Genomic DNA, 21,044 nt, shown 5'->3' with positions numbered 1-21,044 from the left:
ACACTTACACTTCTACTTCTACTAACGTTTCCTACTGGACATGCCATGGCTGCTAATGGGGAATGAGAGACAGACAGAATTCGGCTTTTAGTTAACGCGCACGCTGCGAATTTTTATTGTTCAACAACGCACAGGAGAAATGCCCACCGGCACCACCTTGGAGGTCAAAGCGTAAGAATTGTTACGGACTACTACGACGATGACGACTACGAGGGACGAACGGGTGCCGCCTTAAGGAGCTTCGCCCCTAAAAGTATCACGCGCGTAATTGCTGCTGGCTACAGCGTGCACCCATTACCAAGGGCATCCAGTTTTTAGTGCGCGCATTCTCTTACACACGTAGTGGGTACACTGTGTCATAAAAGCGCTGTTAAAGAGGCGGAAACCTTTACCCTTACATAGTATTATGTCGAGTGTGGAGTGTGTGTTGAGAGAGACCGGGCGACTGAAAATAGTGACAACACGATAAGGATGGAGCTGGATATCGCTATCGCGTTCAACTCCTAAAGGCGAAGCTTAAGCGTCCCCCAATTTTTTTAGCAGAGCTGTTATGCTCGAGGTTGTCCGTGTGTCGTAGATAGAAAATTATCATCATCCGGCACTCGCTCTCTTCTTCATTGTCGTTTTCTGCTATGCTCCCAGAGCGTACGTGCGCCCATTTCTCCGGCGTGGGATGCAATAACTGATGCGCGAGAGAACTAGTACAGAGAGAAAGATAGAGAAAGAGAGAAATTCTGGGCGAGAGCAAGCATAATCATGTATAGTATACTATAGCAAGGGGCGGTAAAGAAAGTGGTAAGAGAGTAAAAACCTAGCCAAGCCAGAACCAGCTAAGTGCCCGCCAGCTCTGCTGTGATCTAGCCTTTCGCGGATTAGTGCAAGCTGCGCTAATTTTTTTAACGCGAAAGTGCTTTATGCCGGTGTCCACCAAACTTCACTGACGTCATTTCCGTCACGGATATTACTGCCACTAAAATGCACGTGAACCGGTCACAATGAAAAATCGGAACTAATTTTTGTCTCTCTCTCTTTTCCTTTTACATGCGTAACAGCTACGGTGTCGCTCCTTCCTGCTCCGGTGCGGTCACATATGACATATGGAAGCTTTTCGTGTACCCTAAGGTTTCTTTACATATGTGACAATACTGACATGTGGTAAGCGCTTAAACTTACGGTGACGACTTGTAGTCCTTGGCGATGGCGCTGCCGTCGGTGAGGTTGATGCTAAGGAAGCCGAACTTGAAGTGCAGCTTGTCCCAGTTGTAGCGCTCGCGGTACATCTCCATGTTCAGCGTGTAGCGCATCTCTCCGTTACGCATTCCGCTCGCCAATGTGTCGATGTACGTCAGCTGCGGGTACTCCAGGTCGTCGCTGCAACGAGCGAAAGAAACACAACGAAACTGCGCTTAGTTTATGAGTTCTCTTTTTTATTTTAAGGCGAAAGCCTTAGATGCCTCATCAAACGCGAGGATTGACCGTCGTCGGTGTCAGCGTCAGCACGAGTTATGCCAAGATCATCATGATGTGATGACGCTACCATATGACGTCATCACGACATCACAGATCGCCAGAATTTGTGATGCCATCATGACGTCAGATAACGGAACGTAACATGATGGCGTCATCACATGACATAGTCGTTTAGTCAAAGGTGGGCTGATCACGGAGGCATTGCGAAACACCGTGAGGTGCAGGAAGCTAGCTTGCAACGCTTGCAGGCAGATAATAATAATAATATCTAGGGTTTAACGTCCCAAAACCACGATATGATTATGAGAGACGCCGTAGTGGAGGGCTCCGGAAATTTCGACCACCTGGGGTTCTTTAACGTGCACCTAAAGCTAAGTACACGGGCCTCAAACATTTTCGCCTCCATCGAAAATGCAGCCGCCGCGGCCGGGATTCGATCCCGCGACGTTCGGGTCAGCAGTCGAGCGCCATAACGGGGCACTTGCAGGCAGATCAAAACCACAAAATTTGCGGAAAGCTTTCGTGGAGCCATCGGTACAATCGACTGCGACTGCTTTCTAAGTGTATATCGGTCGAGGGAGCGCGGTTCATGTACAGCCCTTCCTTTTGTTGAAGAGGTTAAAGCAATAAGGATGAAGAATCTGACGATGCGAAAAACGTATTTACGGAGGAGATCGGCGATGAGTCGACAGCTGGCATCACAGCACGGGGGTCGCAGTTGGGTCAAATGTTTCCGAGGGGCAACCAACCGAGGGACCCGACAATCGGCTTACTTCGACATCCTGGTCAGTGTGATACATAATTCATGACTTCTGGCTTAGTATTACTATATTTTAATGCGATGAAAACTTACGTTGAGTCCCGAAATAAGCTATACGTTATACGTGTGGCGGAAGGACTATAGATCGAATCCTGCAAGCAGGCTATCGCGTCTGCAGAGAAGGCCAGCTCGTATTTCAAAATCAGCATCCCACGCCCTCATTCCTTTATATACACCTGGAAGGGCTGGACAACTTCGCCGGAATAGATGCGCCGGTATGAGCTGTGGCCACTCCTTGCAGGCCGCATCAAACACATCAACAGGTCCACCCAAGTTCAAAACAGTTTAAACTCAGTGAAGTTAGGATATGTATATATATATATATATATATATATAATATATATATATAATATATATATATATATATATATATATATATATATATATATATATATATATATATATATATATAGTCTGGTCTGTTCTGCTGGTCGATGAAGCAGACGTACTCACTTGTAACCCCAGAGGTGCAGCTGGACATTGGTGTTGTTGTTGTTTACGAGTTTGTTCGGGTTCCATTTGATGCGCATCCGCTCGGGCCTTTCAGCTTTGTCGTTGTCGTCCAGGATCTCGATGTCTTCGGCCGCAAGTTCTGGAGGTTCTGCGTGTGCGTGCGCGCACAAGGCCGACACACGTTTACAAACTCGAAAGCCGTCAAATAAAAAAAAAAGGTGATACACGAAAACAGAAAAATAAACAAGTATACATACTTAAATAGCTACAGGAGTGAGGGCGAAGCAAGTTGCCCATTCCTAGTGTCGCAAACTGCACTGACAGTTTAGCGACGGTGTTACACTGGACTTGAAACTTGTACTGCGCTAATCGTGTACCGTTTATAGGGTATATTACATGTGGCCCCATAGAGAGGCTCCTCAATCGGTGGTTCAGAAAAAGAACAAATGGATTGCTGAGGACACATTTCCCGTGAGTGACTCATTCTTCCATATCTACCTCCACTTTATAAAGCTGTCGCATGGAGTGTACGTTCGCTGTCAATTATCAGTGGCGATTATCAGTGGCTTTCTCGCAAAGCTAGCATGCTCCTATAATAGTCTGCGCGAAACTTCTCCCAACCCAAGCAGCACACCTGCGAGAATCCGTAGGTGCACCGCTTCTTTGCCTATAGGCCAAGAAGCGTGGTGCTACTTGTAAACGCCTGTTAAAACCTATAAACCGGTGCGCCCGCGGCGGTAAGATTCGAACCACGCACTTTCCGCTGAAGCCGAGCGGCGGGTGCCCTACAAGTATGTTCTCTGGGTCGTGGCTCAAGTCGAGCTCAGTGCATGCCGCGTCGCCAAAGTCAGACGCTCTATACTAAACGTCCAGTTTCCCTGTATTTGTTCTTTGAAGTATTGCGCTATAAGCATGGCAAGACGTCTTCCTTACCAGGCTCCGTATTCACAAAAACATCTTACGCTAAAATTTTCATAAGAGAATATTTCAGCCAATCACGATGTCGGACATATCATTAGCGAAGCCAGCTGACCAATGGGAAAACGCACTTACGAAAGAGAAGTTTTGTGAATTCGGCCCCAGAATTGTAATTTGGTACAGGGCACTAGATACGGCCTTCCCCCCTCTTGTTGGTTGTGCCATGCGCATGCGTGTGTCTATCCCACCTTGCATAGGCGTGCGCAGGGTTCTCCATTAGGGGGGAGGGGAGGGGGCTTCACAGAAACCCCTACCGCCTCCTCGCCGTTTGGTCGAGTTCGAAAGAAAACGAACTCCGCGATGGATGCATAAATTAAGATTAAGCGCGATGACGTGCATCTGACAAAGGCCTGCCATTGGCCCCCAACTTTCCGGGGTAAAGGTGGGAAGTAAACAGTTATTAGAATGCAACATCAGCTGCTCCTCGGCCGCCATTATCGTCAAGGAGCCTGCGTGGTCATATCCCTGCGCTAACAATGGCGGGAAAGATCCGACTGAGTAAGAGTATGGAGCAGACTTGACGCCCCCTATAGACGATAAGGTGGGTGGGGGAGGGGGGCCGCCTTGTCCCCCTCCCCTCCCTCGTGCGCCCGCCTATGGCGCCTTGCGAACTGTAAGGTTATACGATTGATCGATACTCACGGACGTAGAACCGCCCGTAGAACATGGCGTCCCTGCTTCCCTGGGACACGGTCAGATCGACGTATCCGTGGAAGAACACTGGTGGCATGAGGCACGTGGCGTGGTTGGTGTCGCGGTAGATTGCCGGCAGCCGGTGGCCCGACATGTCCTGGAACTGGCACTCGATCTTCTCGTTGGGGTCGAAACACGGACCCGTCACGTTGATCAGAGCTCCGCCCAACATAGACGCGTACTTAGGAAAGAAGGTCAACCGCGGTCGGCTCGTGATCAAGTGAGGCACCAGTTCTGCGCAACCCAGGTGACAGGTAGTCTTTGTTGGTACATCATATAGCCATCGCACACTTGACCCAAGTGCACCCTATATAAACTCGCACGTAACCTCAACCCCTCTGAGCAAAATTTTATGCAGCTACCAATTGTATGAGCGACGTACCATTGTCCTACATGGCGTAGTTTTATTTTCGAGAGTTCTCGTTTTTTGCAAGCAGCAGTTTTTTTTTTTTTTTTCGCTTTGGTGGGAAACAGGCAGAATTATACTGCGGCCTTCGTTAAGCGCTCTTGTTGGGATAGTTGGTTCTGATTCGTAGGAGAGTTGTCGACACAGGTGGTTCCTCTCGCCTTCACCTCTCGTAAACAGCCTTGTCAAGCGTTACAAGTCGGTTTTGTTTGTTTGTTTTTTTGCCTTAACATGTCGGGTGTTTTTGTTTTTTTTTCTTTTTCCCGAAAGCCTGCCCTTAGGTATAAACTTGTGAAGAAACTTCGTAGTAAAATATTTATGAACTATTCTGAGAAGCGGATGCGATCGCTGACGCTTATATTTTCTCTTGAGAGTGGTAACTGAGGTACGTTATACATTCTACACGATGGCCTATACAGTCCCTAGTCAGTCAGATTCTTACTTTAGGAGCAGGCGAATGTTTATATATATATATATATATATATATATATATATATATATATATATATATATATATATATAATATATATATATATATATATATATATATATATATATATATATATGAAACCACACATTAACTAATGAATTCCTCATAGTGCAGGGAAATTTTAGTGTTCACGGCGGCAACATTTCGATGGGGGCGATGTGCAAAGAACACCCGTGTGCTTAGATTTATGTCCACGTTAAAGAACACCAGGTGATCGTAAGTAATCCGGGGCCCCCCACTACGGCGTGTCTCATAATCAAATATATATATATATATATATATATATATATATATATATATATATATATGATTATGAGACACGCCGTAGTGGGGGGCCCCGGATTACTTACGATCACCTGGTGTTCTTTAACGTGGACATAAATCTAAGCACACGGGTGTTCTTTGCACATCGCCCCCATCGAAATGTTGCCGCCGTGAACACTAAAATTTCCCTGCACTATGAGGAATTCATTAGTTAATGTGTGGTTTCATGCGCGCATACTTTGTTACAGTTCTTTCTCAGACCTGTCGCGCTAAAATAGCGCTATAACCGCATCCAAGCGTAGCCCCTTCTCAACTGCCCACCCAAGCCTCGACTCGCTACAACCTGTATGTGGTTAATCTTACCCCATTTGATGCACGATCCGTGCCAGATCTCCTCTTCAATTTCAAATATGTAGCGTCCCTTGATGCCGTTGCCTTCGCCATGCTGCGGCAGGTTCTTGACCCGGGGCTCTTGGGAGTACGGGATGAACTCGTAGTACCGCGTCGTATTGCCCGCGTTGAAACCCACGAACGGGTTCTCGCCGTTCTCGCCGTTGTTGACGTCGTTAACGGCGATCCAGTCGATCTTCTCGTAGTTGAACATCACGTACGTGCGACGCTCGTCACTCGCCAGGACCACCTGGTACGTGTTGGTCTGCGCGACGGAAGAATCGGAGAAAGAAAAAAAAATTACGCCATCTCCTACTAAAGGGAACCATGTGGGGATGCGAAGCAGCGCATGGGTCGACTTAAAGTTCCGTTCATCATGGGCACCTTGCCCGATGTTAACACGTCCTTGCAAGCGGAGCACAGCACGAATTCACTGTAGTTGCTGTTACTCGTCCCGAACTCTTGGCGGATGGAGCACGCCACGAAGGTTCATCGCGCGTCTGCAGAATCTCGTTCCCCGACGCCATCACGTGATTGCTGAGAGAGTGTAAGGGGGAGAGGCCACAGCGTCTTACCCAGCCCCTTACACAGGCCCGAACGCGCTAGCGCGTCCCAGCGCGTTCTGACTAGGATACAACCAGCGCCTCCTGATACAATGCGTTGGTATTCTAGTACACTATAGCGTTGGTTCATCGCGCGTCTGCAGAATCTCGTTCCCCGACGCCATCACGTGATTGCTGAGAGAGTGCAAGGGAGAGAGGCCATAGCGTCTTACCCAGCCCCTTACACAGGCCCGAACGCGCTAGCGCGTACAGCACACATGGTTTTTTCTGCGTTACGCCAAGCTATACTCGGCGACAACTTTTCTTGACAGCACTGTGGAAGCTACAGAACCAAAGCGCATGCCTGCTACCGCACCAGAAAATAGTACTTTAGTTTACTGATAATTCTCTGATTTGCCTTGCTGAAATAAATGCTGCTTTATTTATTATGAGACTCAAACAGTTGCGGGAAGTCGTAGGTAAAATACAGTTATTGTTCACTTTGCAAGAATCCTTTCCTTTTCTTTCCATTTCTTAGACAGCACCACCTTTTCAGCACGCCCGTTTTCCAAGTAAACATGGCGTCCGTGACGTAGTGGGCCAGTGTGCGGCCGCAAACGTGCTCTTTAGCTCTCCAAGAAAAATATACTCGTATTACGACACGAAAATGTACATTGAACAATCTAAATGTCACCCCGTTCGCATTTTTCGTGTATATGTTTTTCTAAACTGAGAGCGAGCAAAACCGAAATCAGCCGCAAGCTGCCGCACTACTTGCGGAGCAACACGAATGTGCGGAAGCCCCGCCTCCGTAGCCTTCGCTCCACTGTCAGGATAAGTTGTCGCCGAGTATAGGACAACATACGGCAGCCCGGGCCCCTAAAGTGCTCTGCACGTATCATCATCAAGGTGGTCGAAGAGGAAGAAGACTTCTCCTTGGCGCGAGAGCGCGCTCAGATGGCTATGTTATAGGTGGCATGGTCGCCAATGGAACTACAAACACAGCCCAGCGCAAAAGCTGCTTCGCATCTAAAAGATAACGATGTGTACACGTTGATAGGATAGAAATCCTCTCAACAACTTCAACGTGCAGCCTCTTTAATAATAATTGTTGGGCTTTAACGTCCCAAAACCATGATATGATTATCAGGGGCGCCGTAGTGGAGGGCTTCGGAAATTTCGTCTACCTGGGGTTCTTTAACGTGCACCTAAATCTAAGCACATGGACCTCGAGCATTTTCGCCTCCATCGAAAATGCGGCAGCCGCGGCCGGGATTCCTAGCAGCCTCTTTACGCAAGTTCTTTGCAGTTATACTGGTATAACAAACAAAGTAAAATGACTAATTAAACATCTCTAGATGTGTGACGGACGTTTTACCGTTGCTCTATTATCATAACAATGTCACGGTTTCGCCGTAAGAACGAAGCAGTTAATGCTATAGCAACAAATTGGAATGTTGTATGGAGTAAAGCCAGCAGCTAACTCGTTATCATCAAAACGCCGGCGCAAGGAAACACACACGCCGCAGCGAGCGAAGTGACCTTAGGGCTGTCTTTCGCTTCAACACACATTAGCAAGTACAAGGATATGAGCCGTCTGCTGATCCTTGTCGAGACAGGACGCGCGTGACCATCCCCAGCCGATCATAGTACACAGTTTCTACCGGAGTCATGCAGCCCCCGCTCCAGGGATCCCCATGGACCTTTCTCGCGATGGAGCACGGCCGGTGCGTATCATGACCGCCGGAGCCGCGATCGTCGGCTGCCCTCGCACGCTCTCACTCGCACAAGGAATATATCACGCGCGGGGCGATGTTATCGATTTGCACTTTGTGCGGTACATCACAGCGACGACGATGGCAAAAATGCGCCTGGAGTGTTCATTTTATTGTTCTCGCAATACAAATGCCGCGGGAATTCGGCGGAGTTATCGTGGTAGGAAGCATTGCGCGAATCACTTTAGCTCTTGGGGTGCATGTGTCCATGGGGAAATATTTCAGTGCGCAGACGTAGTGAAACTTGGGGAGGCACCTTTCTAACATCAGGTGATGTGTGGTCGGACATGTGAACAGACCTTCATCGGGTCGCGGAACGGCTATTTGGTGTGGCCACGTGAGTAGGCCGATCCTTGAGCTAGTTGTGCAATACTGAACGGAATTTTGTGGTGGTCAGATACCTATTAATCAGACGCGCCAAGCTACAAGCACTAATAAATTAGACATACGGGAGCTTATCACGTATATCTGTTGCGAAGAGGGTGCTCAGGTACGGTTTGTCGTTTTACTGCGTAGTCGTATTGGCAACCTGCGCACCTGTGGAGGTAGCTTAGGTGGGGCTGCATGTTTACCGATTTGAGCGTTACATTTATTGCTTTTTTCTTTTGTGCACTAAAATGGACTGTGTCATGGCGAGACGTTGCGATAACCTCGTCTAATAGAGATTTCCAAGGAATGCCTGGCATTAAACACGCGACCGCTCCACCGCTATTTAGTGGCGCCTTATACCTGCCGACTTCTAGCGCCTGGTTTGGAAGCCATGTTCATCAGATACCAGCCGTCATTGTAAAAGCGCTGGGTTACTTTTTACTCATCGTCTGCATATTTCAGAGTGGTAGACCTTATCGGATAGACCTTTATCGGGACAGACCTTGACGTTGTTCTTGCTCTGCATGCCGGTTAGCGTGACGTTCCTCCATGTGGCGATGGCGACGAACGTGGGCCTGAAGTCGGCCGCCCCGATCATGCCCTCGCGGAAGTCTTCGATAGCACGACGCTCCAACCACTGCTCGGGGTCTCGGTCGTAGTGCTCGCCGATGCGAAACAGGCGGAAGTAGACACCGGACTCTGCGAGAGGCGACGTTGATTGATTGATTGATTGATTGATTGATTGATTGATGGATGGATGGATGGATGGATGGATGGATGGATGGATGGATGGATGGATGGATGGATGGATTAAATGGTTGATTTACTTAGTATTTAATTGCGTATTGCTTATTATTAATTCATTGACTGTCGAAACAACGCAGGGTTGCGAAAGGCTGTCGTAGTGAAAGGCTCAAGATTGATAACTAAGGGCTGCATATATGCAGTAATGTCGACATGATCCCTGTATGATATGATATCATTACTGATGCACTGATTCTGTACTGATAATTCTTTCTCTCTCTTTTTTTTTTTTGTTCACAGTATTTATTTAGTCAGATACCAACAATACAGAGCCGGGGAGCCGTGCCAACATGTCACACAAAAGCTTCTCAAAGGACTGTGTTCCTTACACGTGGCGACTGAAGTGGCGGTTTAACTAATCATGTAATGTTGAGGCATATCCTCCGAAGCCTTTCCCGTTTTCATCTTCTTTGTTCGTACTCTGTCTTATTCCAGATCGTAAACCCCTGAAGACCCCTTCTGGGCCGATCCCAGAAGAAGTACTTCATCCGCTGTTTAAGAGCGTCATCATAAACGTCGTCATCATTAAAAGCCCATATAACAGTTATTGCTGTAAAAGGCATTAGTTGCATACACTCACCGGGTATCTGTTCGACCATGCTCTGGTAGCTGAGCCACGGTGCGATCAGGGCCGGGTCCTTCTCCCGTATCGTGTCCTCCGGCCGCATCGGGAAGCGCACGGGAAACCTGAACGTCGCCGGTGCGCCGCTGAAGTGCAGGTAGCCATTCAGGTGCACCTGCATGTGTGGATGAGCCCACGGAAAACCCATTGTGGCGCCCCATGTGAAGTGCGAATTGCACGTTCGTCAAGCTCCTGAATCATATTCGAAAGGTCCACATAGGCCTTGGCCGATACCGCAAGGAAAAGCCTTTCCTTCTAGCGTAAGCGATGGCGTCCAGAAGCACACGCTCCTGTATCCACCTTGCAGCAGATCGAATCTCAACATCCATTAGGAGCAGCACAGCGAAGGCACTTTACGCTAAATGTTCTCCAATTCCACTTCTTGCTTCGCGTTTCTGCATTATTGGCGATCCGATCGTGACGGACGTGTTATAGGGACACTAACGGCCCACGTCATCTCTAGCTTACAACATTAAGTGTGAAATTCTAAGCGTACGTGAATAGCAATGTACGGGAAAACAATGTTGGCCCGACTTCGAAAGAAGAGTTCGTGATTTGTAGTTACCATCATGAAGCTACGAAACAGACCATATATCTGTAGGCCAAGTAGGTAGTCGTTGGATGTCCGGATCCACGGGAGGGAAATCTCCCGACGAATTATAAACTGGCTGAAGCGCACTTGGCAGACAAAGCTGCTTACCGACCATTGGGTGACCAATGCGTTATGTTGATCTGTCTTTTTCCTTATCTGCGGGAGCGTTTTTTCTCATGTCTCGCTTGGCATATTTGACAGAAATAATCTGACAAGGCTCCAAGTTTAAGAGCAGCCGTGCATCTTTCCGACTCGCCGCGCGTCGTCGTATCGGTTGCTTAACACGCGTAAATTGATTAGCGCTACGGCGGGAAAGCGGCGACGATGAAGACCTGTCTGACCTTGATGTACTTGTAGTGGAATCCGAAGAAAGGTAGCCTGGCCTGCAGAGAGATCTCGCTCTCCAGCTTGCTCGTGTCGATGGGCTGCAGGTCGTTCCGGTCGTATGGGTACATGAGCTCTTTACGGAACGTCTGGTAGTCGGACGGTCGCTGCGGGTACACTAGCCGGTCCTCAATGGCCATCAGGTCATCGTCCGAGGATCGACCTCCTGAAGGTGGAGCATGGACGTTAAAGGGCTCAAAGGGGCATTGCATAGAAAGGCTAAATCAATTTAGATCGGTAAATGATCGTTTGAAAACTATTGTCGCCATTATAGGTTGACTGTGAGGGAAAAACATGCAAGTAGAGTATCAATTCTTAATTTCGCACAGAAAGCCCATGCCGATACGCCAATGTCACGTCATATCAAGATATCCTTTTCTTTTTCGGCTGCATATATTGACTGTCTCTATAGTTGGCTACAACGTAAGAATAGATATAACCTCACGGAACCACGCTGAGCACGTTCTTCACCTCCGTAAGAGAGTTGTACCAACTGGTCTTTGGTCGAAGCGGAAGAATTTTCTCTCTGCTAATGTGGAACTGGATACCGGCAAATAAATATCTGTCTTTTCTGACCACAATATTATTTTTGCTGAGTGTCGATGTCAGAATCTTTGATAAAATCTATCGGGACGTTCACGTTTCCTCTCTGAAACCAGCATGGGAAAATTCCATTATTTTAAACACACAGAACTGCTTGCCGTCACAAAAATGAGCAAACGTGATTGGATGAAGCATTTATGCAAATTCTCTTTGCGTGATACGGCAATGGCCGTGGGCGAAGCTCGTTTTTTTATTTTTAGTGTGCAACCTACTATAAAAAGGGTCAACTTTCTGTTGCAAATAAAGAACACGAAGGCGCGCCTAGAAATCTATGAATTCAAGCTAGCAGTCATAAGCGCATAAGCGGATCGCTTTAGCGCATTGCGCCACGAGGCCAGAACAGAAGAAGAGTCTTCTTCTGTAGTATTAACATGAGAGCGTCGTCGCCTCAATGCAATCGGAGGCGTTAAACCACGGTTGCTAGGCATTCTGGGCTGTATATATTTCTAAATGGGCTGCCTCGCCCAAGTAAAGGTTCCCCGAAACTTGCCGTGCACAGTCTGTGGCGTTTTTATAGAGCGCAGTTCAGTCCATCTTTCAGCCTACAAAGAATTAAGTAAGCCCTGACAGACGCCTTCAATATATATGACGTCGCGGCTAACTGGTACGGGAACTTCAAGAAGGCGTCGCCACCCTCCTTTACTATTTGATCATTTTACGGCTTTAGCTTATCGCAGTAGCAGCGGCGTTCCGGCATTGTAAAAACGGTGATTTACTAACACAGATAAAGTCTTTTTTTTTTATTTCGTGTCCCATGAAAGCACCAAATAGCAACGCTTAATAACACTTGTGTATAGATGTGGGTAAAATAATTTCTGAGAAAGAGCTCGCGTAATTACTAGGCGGAGAAAATTGAGCAAACTTTCGCGCCGTCAGAATGTTTTGTTCTTGGTGAAAGTTATAAACTATAGTGTGAGAAATCCACCGTAGCGTCGTCAACGTCTTTCTTTGCGTCTATTTTGGCTTATATACAAAGTCTCGACGCGCGACAAAACTGACACTCGCAGCATTGTCAACATATAGTTTAGCAGTCCAACTTGAAATTCTTGTTAGCCTTTTTACAGCGAAAGCTGTTATGAGATCATTTCAACGGCCGTTTTTGGTGGCGTAGTTGTCCGCCGCCGCCGCCGGTGTCCGTAACCACTATCGCTCGAAATAAGAAAAAAAAACGAAATAAGAATTTCCAGGATGGAACGGGGTTCGAACCTGGGCCCTCTGCGTGGGAGCCCAGTGGTGTACCTCAGAGCCATGCCGGTGCTTGGAACTGCCTCGCAAAACGACGCTATACAGGCTTCATGTCCAGAAGGAACCACATTAACATATGTAATTTAGTGTGGTAGAAGAGTGAAATAACAACCACGCACCACGCAACGCGAATTCTGTAACCAGGCGCCACGCAATGCGAATTGCACAACGAGTGGGCTGTTGGATGCTTCCAACCCACTACAAGGGGCTCTGCAATAATTCTTCATCGTCATCAGGCACAACACCAACAAAGTGCGCATAATGCCTTACATGTTTGTTTTTAGCGGGTACCACGGCTCTCCGTTGAATGAAAAAAATGGCATAGTGGCTGCCTCCCTACTTCACAGAAATTATGATTTATAGCGTAGTGGGTTCCTCGCAAGTGCACTTGCATTGGTTGCCAAGGAAGCCCATAAGCCGATCATCCATTTCCTCAGGGTCTCAATAAAGTTCTTCCCCCTTCTCTCTGTCTCTCTTTCTCACGTCCATGTATGTTATATTGCATGGTGGGAGAGTTAAGTAGCGACCGGGCGTTACACAATGCGAATTACGTAACTGGTGAGCCGTTTAAAGCTTCCAGCACATTACAAAGGGCTGAGCCACAATTCTTCATCGTCATCAGTCGTCACGTAAACAAAGTGCACTTAATGCCTTACATATGTGTAGCTGGAACCTCTCTTCTTCGCACAATGACGAATAATGGCGTTGTAGGTGCTTCCCAATTTCACAAATATTGTGATTTATGGCGTAGTGGTACCTTGCTAGTGTACTTGTATTAGTAGCCCCAAGAGAGTTTACAACGGGCTCTAGAAGTGCCGCTCTTCCAGCTTTCGCTGTGACTGTGCTGCGCTTTCCGCGCAGGCCTGGCATTTTTTTTACAACCTAAACCTCGGGGGGAAAAATCTATTAAAAAGTGCAAGTCAGTGTTTCTGTTTCGACTTGTGTTCTGGAAACAGGTGCGCTGTTTTATGAGGTAGAATATACCGCGGTCTTTTACTAGCGATAAATCAAGTTTGCTTCAGAATAGTTGCACTGTCAGGGAAACGAAACGCAACAAAACACACAAAGACAGCGAGATACCCGCTGTGTCATTGTTTCCCATTTTACTGTGAGTCACTTCAAGACTGAAAGCAGCTCGCAGCTCGCTTGTGATGCTCGCACATACCGGCTTCGCAGTATAGCAGTGTTTCGTCAATTATTTTACTTTGACGGTGATTAAGGTTATATATATATATATATATATATATATATATATATATATATATATATATATATATATATATATATATATATATATATATATATATATCAGTGTTTATAAACGGCAGAAAGGGGAAGATGGAAGCTTGCGATGAAAAAAAATCCGTAAACAGGGGGTGGGTGCTAGAGCCGACGTTCCGACAAGTGGACTTGTCTTCTTCAAGGCTGGAACTGATTTAGTGTTTAGTGGTGTTTATGGAACACCTAACATAAACATTTTGTGCCACATATCATTTTCGAGGAGATAACCGTATTTCACGATTACCGCCCGGCTAACGGATATAGGGCCACACTTTTATAGACGTCGTTCACCCTCGAGACAATGCGTCATCGTGTTTTGTGTACACGTTATGCTGTCGTCTGACGTCAAACGCTGTTTATTTATTTGACGTCACGTCAGACGCTATCACGGTATAAGCTTCACAAATGTGCGTGTTTTTGTCGATTAAACGTAACGGTCGTGCTAACTTTGGAGTTCCCATTGTTTTTGAAAATTGTAAAGGTATACCCTGCCTACCTAAATGAACTCTATATGAGAAATTTACGGGTTACTCTATAAGGCGCCAGTCGACATATGTAGTGCTCCTGGCGGCCATGGTTCTCGACTGCTGACCCGAAGGTTGTGGTATCGAATCCCGGCCGCGGCGGCTGCATTTTCAATGGAGGCGAAAATGTTTCAGGCCTGTGTACTTAGATTTAGGTGCACGTTAAAGAACCCCAGGTGGTCGAAATTTCCGGAGCCCTCCACTACGGCGTCTCTCATAATCATATGGTGGTCTTGGGACGTTAAACCCCAACAATTATTATTATTATTATTATTATTATTATTATTATTATTATTATTATTATTATTATTATTATTATTATTATTATTATTATTATTATTATTATTATTATTATTATTGCGAACTGTTACTGAACAAATCGTTTTCGTAATATTTTAAGCCCATCAGTGTTGCTTACTGAAAAAAATAAAATAAAGAACACTTGTTTACGCCTTGTATCTCGCCTTTATTTCGCTCTATATGCTCCCCTACAATTAAATACCTACTAGATCAACTGTTCCTCTCGCAGATATTAGAGTTTATGAAACATTACCAAAACATCAACGGGAACGCGCTTGTCGCCATGCATTGTTTAAGAGCCACTATTTAGTATTTACGTGTGAAAGTGTCCAATTCTTCTGGCGTGGTGCACGTCTGGGGGCCTCGTTCTAAGCGAAAGAGTTTTGGTATGTAAATATCTCTTATGTTGACACTGTGCTGTTAGCGCAAGGAGAGTCGTGTGTGTTGCGTACTAATTATCGTTGTTTCCCCTTGTGTATCGATGCGTGTTTGTTTTATATTATTCGCCTGTGCAAGCAGCGTTTATCTAACATTCTCACATTCATTGTCACTGTTAATTTCGTTTGGTGCGTTGATAAGATTATCATTCACGCAACCATATGTGCATTTGTTCTTTTCTTTTTTTATCGTTATCACACGGCAGCAGACGCATTAAGTGTCACTAGTCTGATCGATATATTGAAATACCAAGTTTCACGCTTTCCACCGGTCGACCTAAGCTAACCTAATCTAGGCTAATTCCTTGGCTGCCAATTAAGATGCTGCGCAAGCTAGGAGAGCTTTATGTCAGGAGTCCAATTACTCCTTATCAGCTGCGCCACATTTCTGAAATTGCCAAACTGCCTTTCTTCATATAGTTGCCGTCCTTAAATGCCTGAAAGGTTGACTAAACTTCGATGAGGTTCCACTTACTCCTGTAATGCCGGGTTGTATAAACTTAACGCGAAATATCATTCGTAAGATTTATAAATGTTTAGCGAAGACACTGTTGTTTTTCCAGGTTCGGCCTCCATTTTCAATACTTCATGCAAGGACTAACGGATATCTAACTCACTCTTGCACTGTTGTAGAAACATAAGTAATCACTTATGAGTATATAAGTTCGCAGAGCGCCCCTTTTAGTGCAACCGCCTTCCTTTATCCGTTATAAACTTCTTCGGAGTCTATTGTCTGTGTTCGTGAATACCACTAACTGTAAATCATAATCCATAAGGAAATAGCAGCAATTAATTACAACGACTTATTTCTAAGCAAGTTCTTTTTAAAGACTGTAAAAATGGCACGACTGTTTTCTACTTGTTTTATAAAATGGAAATTTTGTTCAGTCCGCTTGGCACTCTGTCTAAAACGTATAATAATTAACTTGGCGGGACTCTATAGTCTGTTCGTTTTAACAGAAATTTCCCTTGGCAGAATTGATCCACAAGCTTAAAGAACTACTATATCTGGAGCGCCCAAAATATTCGCGACACAAAACTAGAAGCGAAGCAGCATTACAGCCAAAAGGTATATAGATGTATTAAAAATAGACAGTTCGGTTTGCACGGGTTAAATTGGCGCTTTATGAACTGTTCTTTGAACTGTTGGGTGATCGTTGCCTGTCGGCGCTGTGCCAATGTTGCCGTTGTCACAAAAGTTGACATTTTGCCTATAGCGCCTGCTCAGAAATACCTCAAGCGGTGTCCTTGTGTTGTTGAAAGAAAACAAAATATGCACCAATGTATTAAGGGCGTTATCAGCTGCGTCTTGTGTGAACACCGCTGGTAACAGTTGTGGGTATCCTTGGCAGTGTCCTCACCATATAATTATCGAAGTGCCACCGATGCACATCGACTAACCTCTTGAACTATTGTTTCAGCTATTGTGATGCCAACCCCGAATGTTTTCGACGTCATTGTCGACGCTGGTGTAATCGTTTGCGTAAACAGAAACGTAACTTGTATACCTCATGCAAATATAAGATGTGTCTTCTCCCTGCGCCGAGCTACAGATGTTATTGTCGGCTACCGAGGTTCGGTTTCATAAAATATGCCATTCGTATTAAGCGGACAAATTATTTCCTGTTCATTTGGTCTACGGGTAAATCCAACTAAATTTTCACCCGTTGTTAGTCACTTCGAAAATTTGACTTAACCGCTGTTTCGTCTTGACGGGTGACCACTGCACCCTAACGGTAGCCGCCCATCGTTCTTATAACAAGCCACACCCAAAAAGACGTAAACGGCCGATGTTAGGCTTAGGTGGCCATCAAAGGCAAACGTCTCCGAACGTTATTCCGCATCGCTAGAGAGTAATCGAACACGAGAACACCGTCGGACTGCTTTACTTACCGGTCCGTAATTCCTGTGCCCAGCCGGCAGTAAGGAGCCACACCGAGCAGACGACGACAATCCATCGCACGTCGGCCATCTTTGTCTTCGAGACTTTGGCCGCGACCACCGATTACCGTGGCGGCAGCGTGCCCTGTGCCCGCAGCCTGCAGCAGCGGTGCACTCCCCGCTCCGGATCTTATCTCGGGGCGCCTTTTGTTGCGTGCCTCCGCGATAACGGTCCGAGGAGAAGTCGCCTCCGTGACGAAGTACACCTGTTGTTTGCTTTACAAAACTCCCGGAATGTTTCTGAAATCTAGGAAAACGTCGGCAAAGCTTGATATTCCTCGCTTCGCTCTACATCGCGATGTTGCCGGGAGTCGGTGGGAACTCACGCGTCTGTGTTCGCGTAAGCTTACGCACAGCGCAAATCTTACTTTGTAACCACGCCTTTTCGTTGCGTGTCCATTTTCAACGTTCTTGTATATAGTGTAGGCGAGCAGAAACGCGGCGATCAGCGTGACGCGCGCTCAGGATGTGCTCTCGAGTGAGAGTGTGAACTGCGCCGTGCGGTTGTATACGTGCTGCTGCGCGGTTTCAATGTAAAAGGTCCGGTCCGCCTTTGCGTGACTAGGACTGGCGTTTGAAGGATGATTCCAAAGTTCGGCGCTACGAAAGGTGCGCCTCCTGTGTTCTAGAGGCGGAAAGGAGGAGGTGTTATCCGCGTCTGTTCGTGTCCTCATACGCCGAAGGCCCGCTGCGGGGCTTCGGAAAAAACACGCTTCCGTTATCCACGTCGTCAAACAAGCTGTGCTTTGTCGAGTGTTCACGAAGAGACGAACTGTGCATGCACGATGGAAGGCGTTTCTTGCCATCCGCATTGTTTTAACCCTTTTGGTATGGCGCGAGGTTGCGCTTTTGTGTAAGAAAAATCTGTGCAATACACATTTACCGAGATAGTGCAGAATGTATAAACGGAACAGAAGCGTCACGTGAGGGGAGGAAATTAAAAAGAAGTTGGCTTTGTAGCTTCATAGTTTTGCATGTTTTCGTTTGCTTGCTTTCGTTGGCGTAATCTATTTTTACGCCCCTCTTTATTTTTCTTTTTTTTCTGTTTTTATAACTTTTCCTTTATTAGTAGTGAAGAGTTGCAAGAGCTAAACGGAAGTAACATTATGAGCCTCTTAATTCTTTCTATTGTTGTGTTAACTATCGTGACGTTAAATAGTTTGTGGTTTTGCCTGCCATAGAAAAGTCTGCGTTATCAGAGGTACTGTAGTTAAGGGCTATATAGACTAACTTGTATCATCTAGACGGTTCTTTGAAACGTTGCTAAAATGCAAATGCTGTAGTATTTCCGCACTCCATTTTCGTAAGAATACAGCCTTCGCGGCGGGGCTTCGAACCTCAGGGGCGTAGCCAGAAATTTTTTTCGGGGGGGGGGGGGGGGGTTCAACCATACTTTATGTATGTTCGTGCGTGCGTTTGTATGTGTGCGTGCCTATGTACGCAAGCAAAGCTGAAAAATTTCGGGGGGGGGGGGGGGTTGAACCCCCCCAACCCCCCCTTGGCTACGCCCCTGTCGAACCCGTATCCCTGCTTACACTGTCGAGCACAAATCCGTACAAAGCAATGCTCATTGACCACGACGATACGTACGCGCAACGCATGTATCAGCAAATTTTGCTGAAAATAGATACGCCTGCGAAAAAGTAGCGTGTCCTATACCGCACGTGATAATGGTTACGCAGAATGAAAAATAATCGAGGAATAATAATAACAATTGCTGGGGGTTTCATGTCCCAAAACCACGATAAGATGAAGGACGCCGTAGAGGAGGGCTCCGGAAATTTCGATAGCCTGGGGTTCTTCAACGTGCACCTAAATCTACCTTCGGCAGGGGCGTAGCCAAGGGGGGGGGTTGGGGGGGTTCAAACCCCCCCCCGAAATTTTTCAGTTTTGCTTGCGTATATAGGCACGCACACATACAAACGCACGCACGAACATTCATAAAGTATGGTTGAACCCCCCCCCCCCCCCGAAAAAAATTTCTGGCTACGCCCCTGACCTTCGGGTCAGCAGTCTAGTACCACAACCACTAGACCACCGTGGCGGTATAATACTAATCAAAACACATAAGCTATCTTCAACAAACAGCGCAGGAGCGGACAACGGACAAAGAAGGCAACAAATACTTTGTCCGTTGTCCGCTCCTGCGCTGTTTGCTGGGGATGGATTACCAACAAGCCCAATCTCAAACCTTGCTTCAACGCATAAGCGAACTTTACCGTTTACTCTCTTTATCGCACTGCGGCATTAAATTAGTTCTAGGGCTCTTTATTTAACAACATTGGATGACCAGAACGACAGCGCAAACGGTATACGGCAACACGAGGCCCCTTATTTTGTCGCCGGCCGTAATGTGGCGTTCGGGTCGCATGCACGCTCGAAACAAGGAAACCGCCGGAGGAAAATGACCGCTAGCCTCCCACAGTGCGAATCTCCTAGAGAGCCGCGGCGATAAACGCACGGCGTCGGTGCTTCTCCCGTTATCGCCGTTTATGCCCCTCGTCACAGGCATGAGCTGGCGCGTTAGAAAGGAGAACGAGTAGAGAGAGGAGGCGAATGCAAACACGTAGTCATGCCTCCACCATTCCCTCCGTTAGCCCACCTTTCTACTACGGCCACAGGACGCCCGCGAAACAGCGTAGTAATCTATATAACTGCATTTGTCGTGTCGGGCAGCATGAGCGGTTGATACTGCGGATGTTTTCGTAAGCTTAATTAAGCGCAGCATTTATAACTTACAGGTTTCGCTGACGGCGTCGTACGCGTGAAACCTGGCGCCGGCGAGCGTAGTCAAGCTTATTCAGTGTCACTGGCGCATAGTCAGCTATTCAGTCACTGGCGCATATTTCAACTCTTCCGAAAAGAAAGGAGGGGGGGTGTCTTGCTCGGGATTTTACGGTAATACTAAAACACATGCATTTTGAGTATCGTGTGCTGCACTTCTCTCTCGATTAAGATGGTAAAAGGTAAACGTGTTTTGATTAGTCCGATCTCGATTGTTTATCATTTTCGCGTAAGCGTTATTGCGTGTTGTACATTACTTTTTCGCCGGCGTGTCTATTTTCTGAAGAAATGCGGCCCTGGAAGGTGTACAGGTCGCATGCGTACTTGTGTATGCGCCCTTCGCTAATAGTTGGTGCTCCCTCGATCGCCGGGCTTGTCAGCGATCAGCCGTTTCTGATATGGCAATCTGATCCTTTATCGAGGTCACTTGTCATCCATTTCACGTTGCCACATTTAACTGTTGTCTGGATATGAACGCATGAACGTCGTTGTTGCTTGTAGCAAGTGAAGTGTTGCGCTGCTAAGCACGTGTATGTCACGTGTATGTCATGTCATGACCAGTGAATCGTATTCGTCATACGCTGATCCCCGACTATGCCAATTTCGGTATATTACAAGTTATGGAGACGACCAGGAGAGCGCCCAGACGTAGGCGGATAGATAGATAGATAGATAGATAGATAGATAGATAGATAGATAGATAGATAGATAGATAGATAGATAGATAGATAGATAGATAGATAGATAGATAGATAGATAGATAGATAGATAGATAGATAGATAGATAGATAGATAGATAGATAGATAGATAGATAGATAGATAGATAGATAGATAGATAGAAAATTAGTAAGGTGCGCATACATAGAGCTTTGCTTG

The 21,044-nt window shown here is 46.5% G+C and overlaps 2 protein-coding genes across 9 annotated transcripts in view; both read right to left on the bottom strand.

Annotated features, from left to right (window-relative positions):
* Nucleotides 1-17,518, bottom strand: part of LOC119382962 (protein mesh) — a 57,864-nt gene extending 40,346 nt beyond the window's left edge. For 2 of the 8 annotated variants that reach the window (XM_037650895.2, XM_037650896.2), the window contains exons 1-8: nt 17,336-17,517; nt 11,010-11,218; nt 10,035-10,191; nt 9,153-9,349; nt 5,938-6,229; nt 4,364-4,648; nt 2,744-2,891; nt 1,174-1,371 (exon numbers count right to left, since the gene is read on the bottom strand). In XM_037650895.2, coding sequence (XP_037506823.1) covers nt 1,174-1,371; nt 2,744-2,891; nt 4,364-4,648; nt 5,938-6,229; nt 9,153-9,349; nt 10,035-10,191; nt 11,010-11,218; nt 17,336-17,414 — 1,565 coding nt within the window. In that variant the 5' untranslated portion in view covers nt 17,415-17,517. Of the gene's footprint in view, nt 1-1,173; nt 1,372-2,743; nt 2,892-4,363; nt 4,649-5,937; nt 6,230-9,152; nt 9,350-10,034; nt 10,192-11,009; nt 11,219-17,335 lie in introns of all 8 variants that reach the window. The other 6 variants (XM_049412362.1, XM_049412363.1, XM_049412366.1 and 3 more) reach the window with 6 other exon arrangements.
* The window catches only part of LOC125757145 (uncharacterized), a 116,950-nt gene that overhangs the window by 57,078 nt on the left and 38,828 nt on the right, over nt 1-21,044 (bottom strand). The gene's annotated exons all lie outside the window — the stretch shown is intronic.

The sequence above is a fragment of the Rhipicephalus sanguineus genome, chromosome 2 (assembly GCF_013339695.2).
Source record: "Rhipicephalus sanguineus isolate Rsan-2018 chromosome 2, BIME_Rsan_1.4, whole genome shotgun sequence".
NCBI classification, from domain to species: Eukaryota; Metazoa; Arthropoda; class Arachnida; order Ixodida; family Ixodidae; genus Rhipicephalus; species Rhipicephalus sanguineus.
Note: the sequence above shows the minus strand (reverse complement) of the source record. Positions and strands in the feature narration are given on the sequence as shown.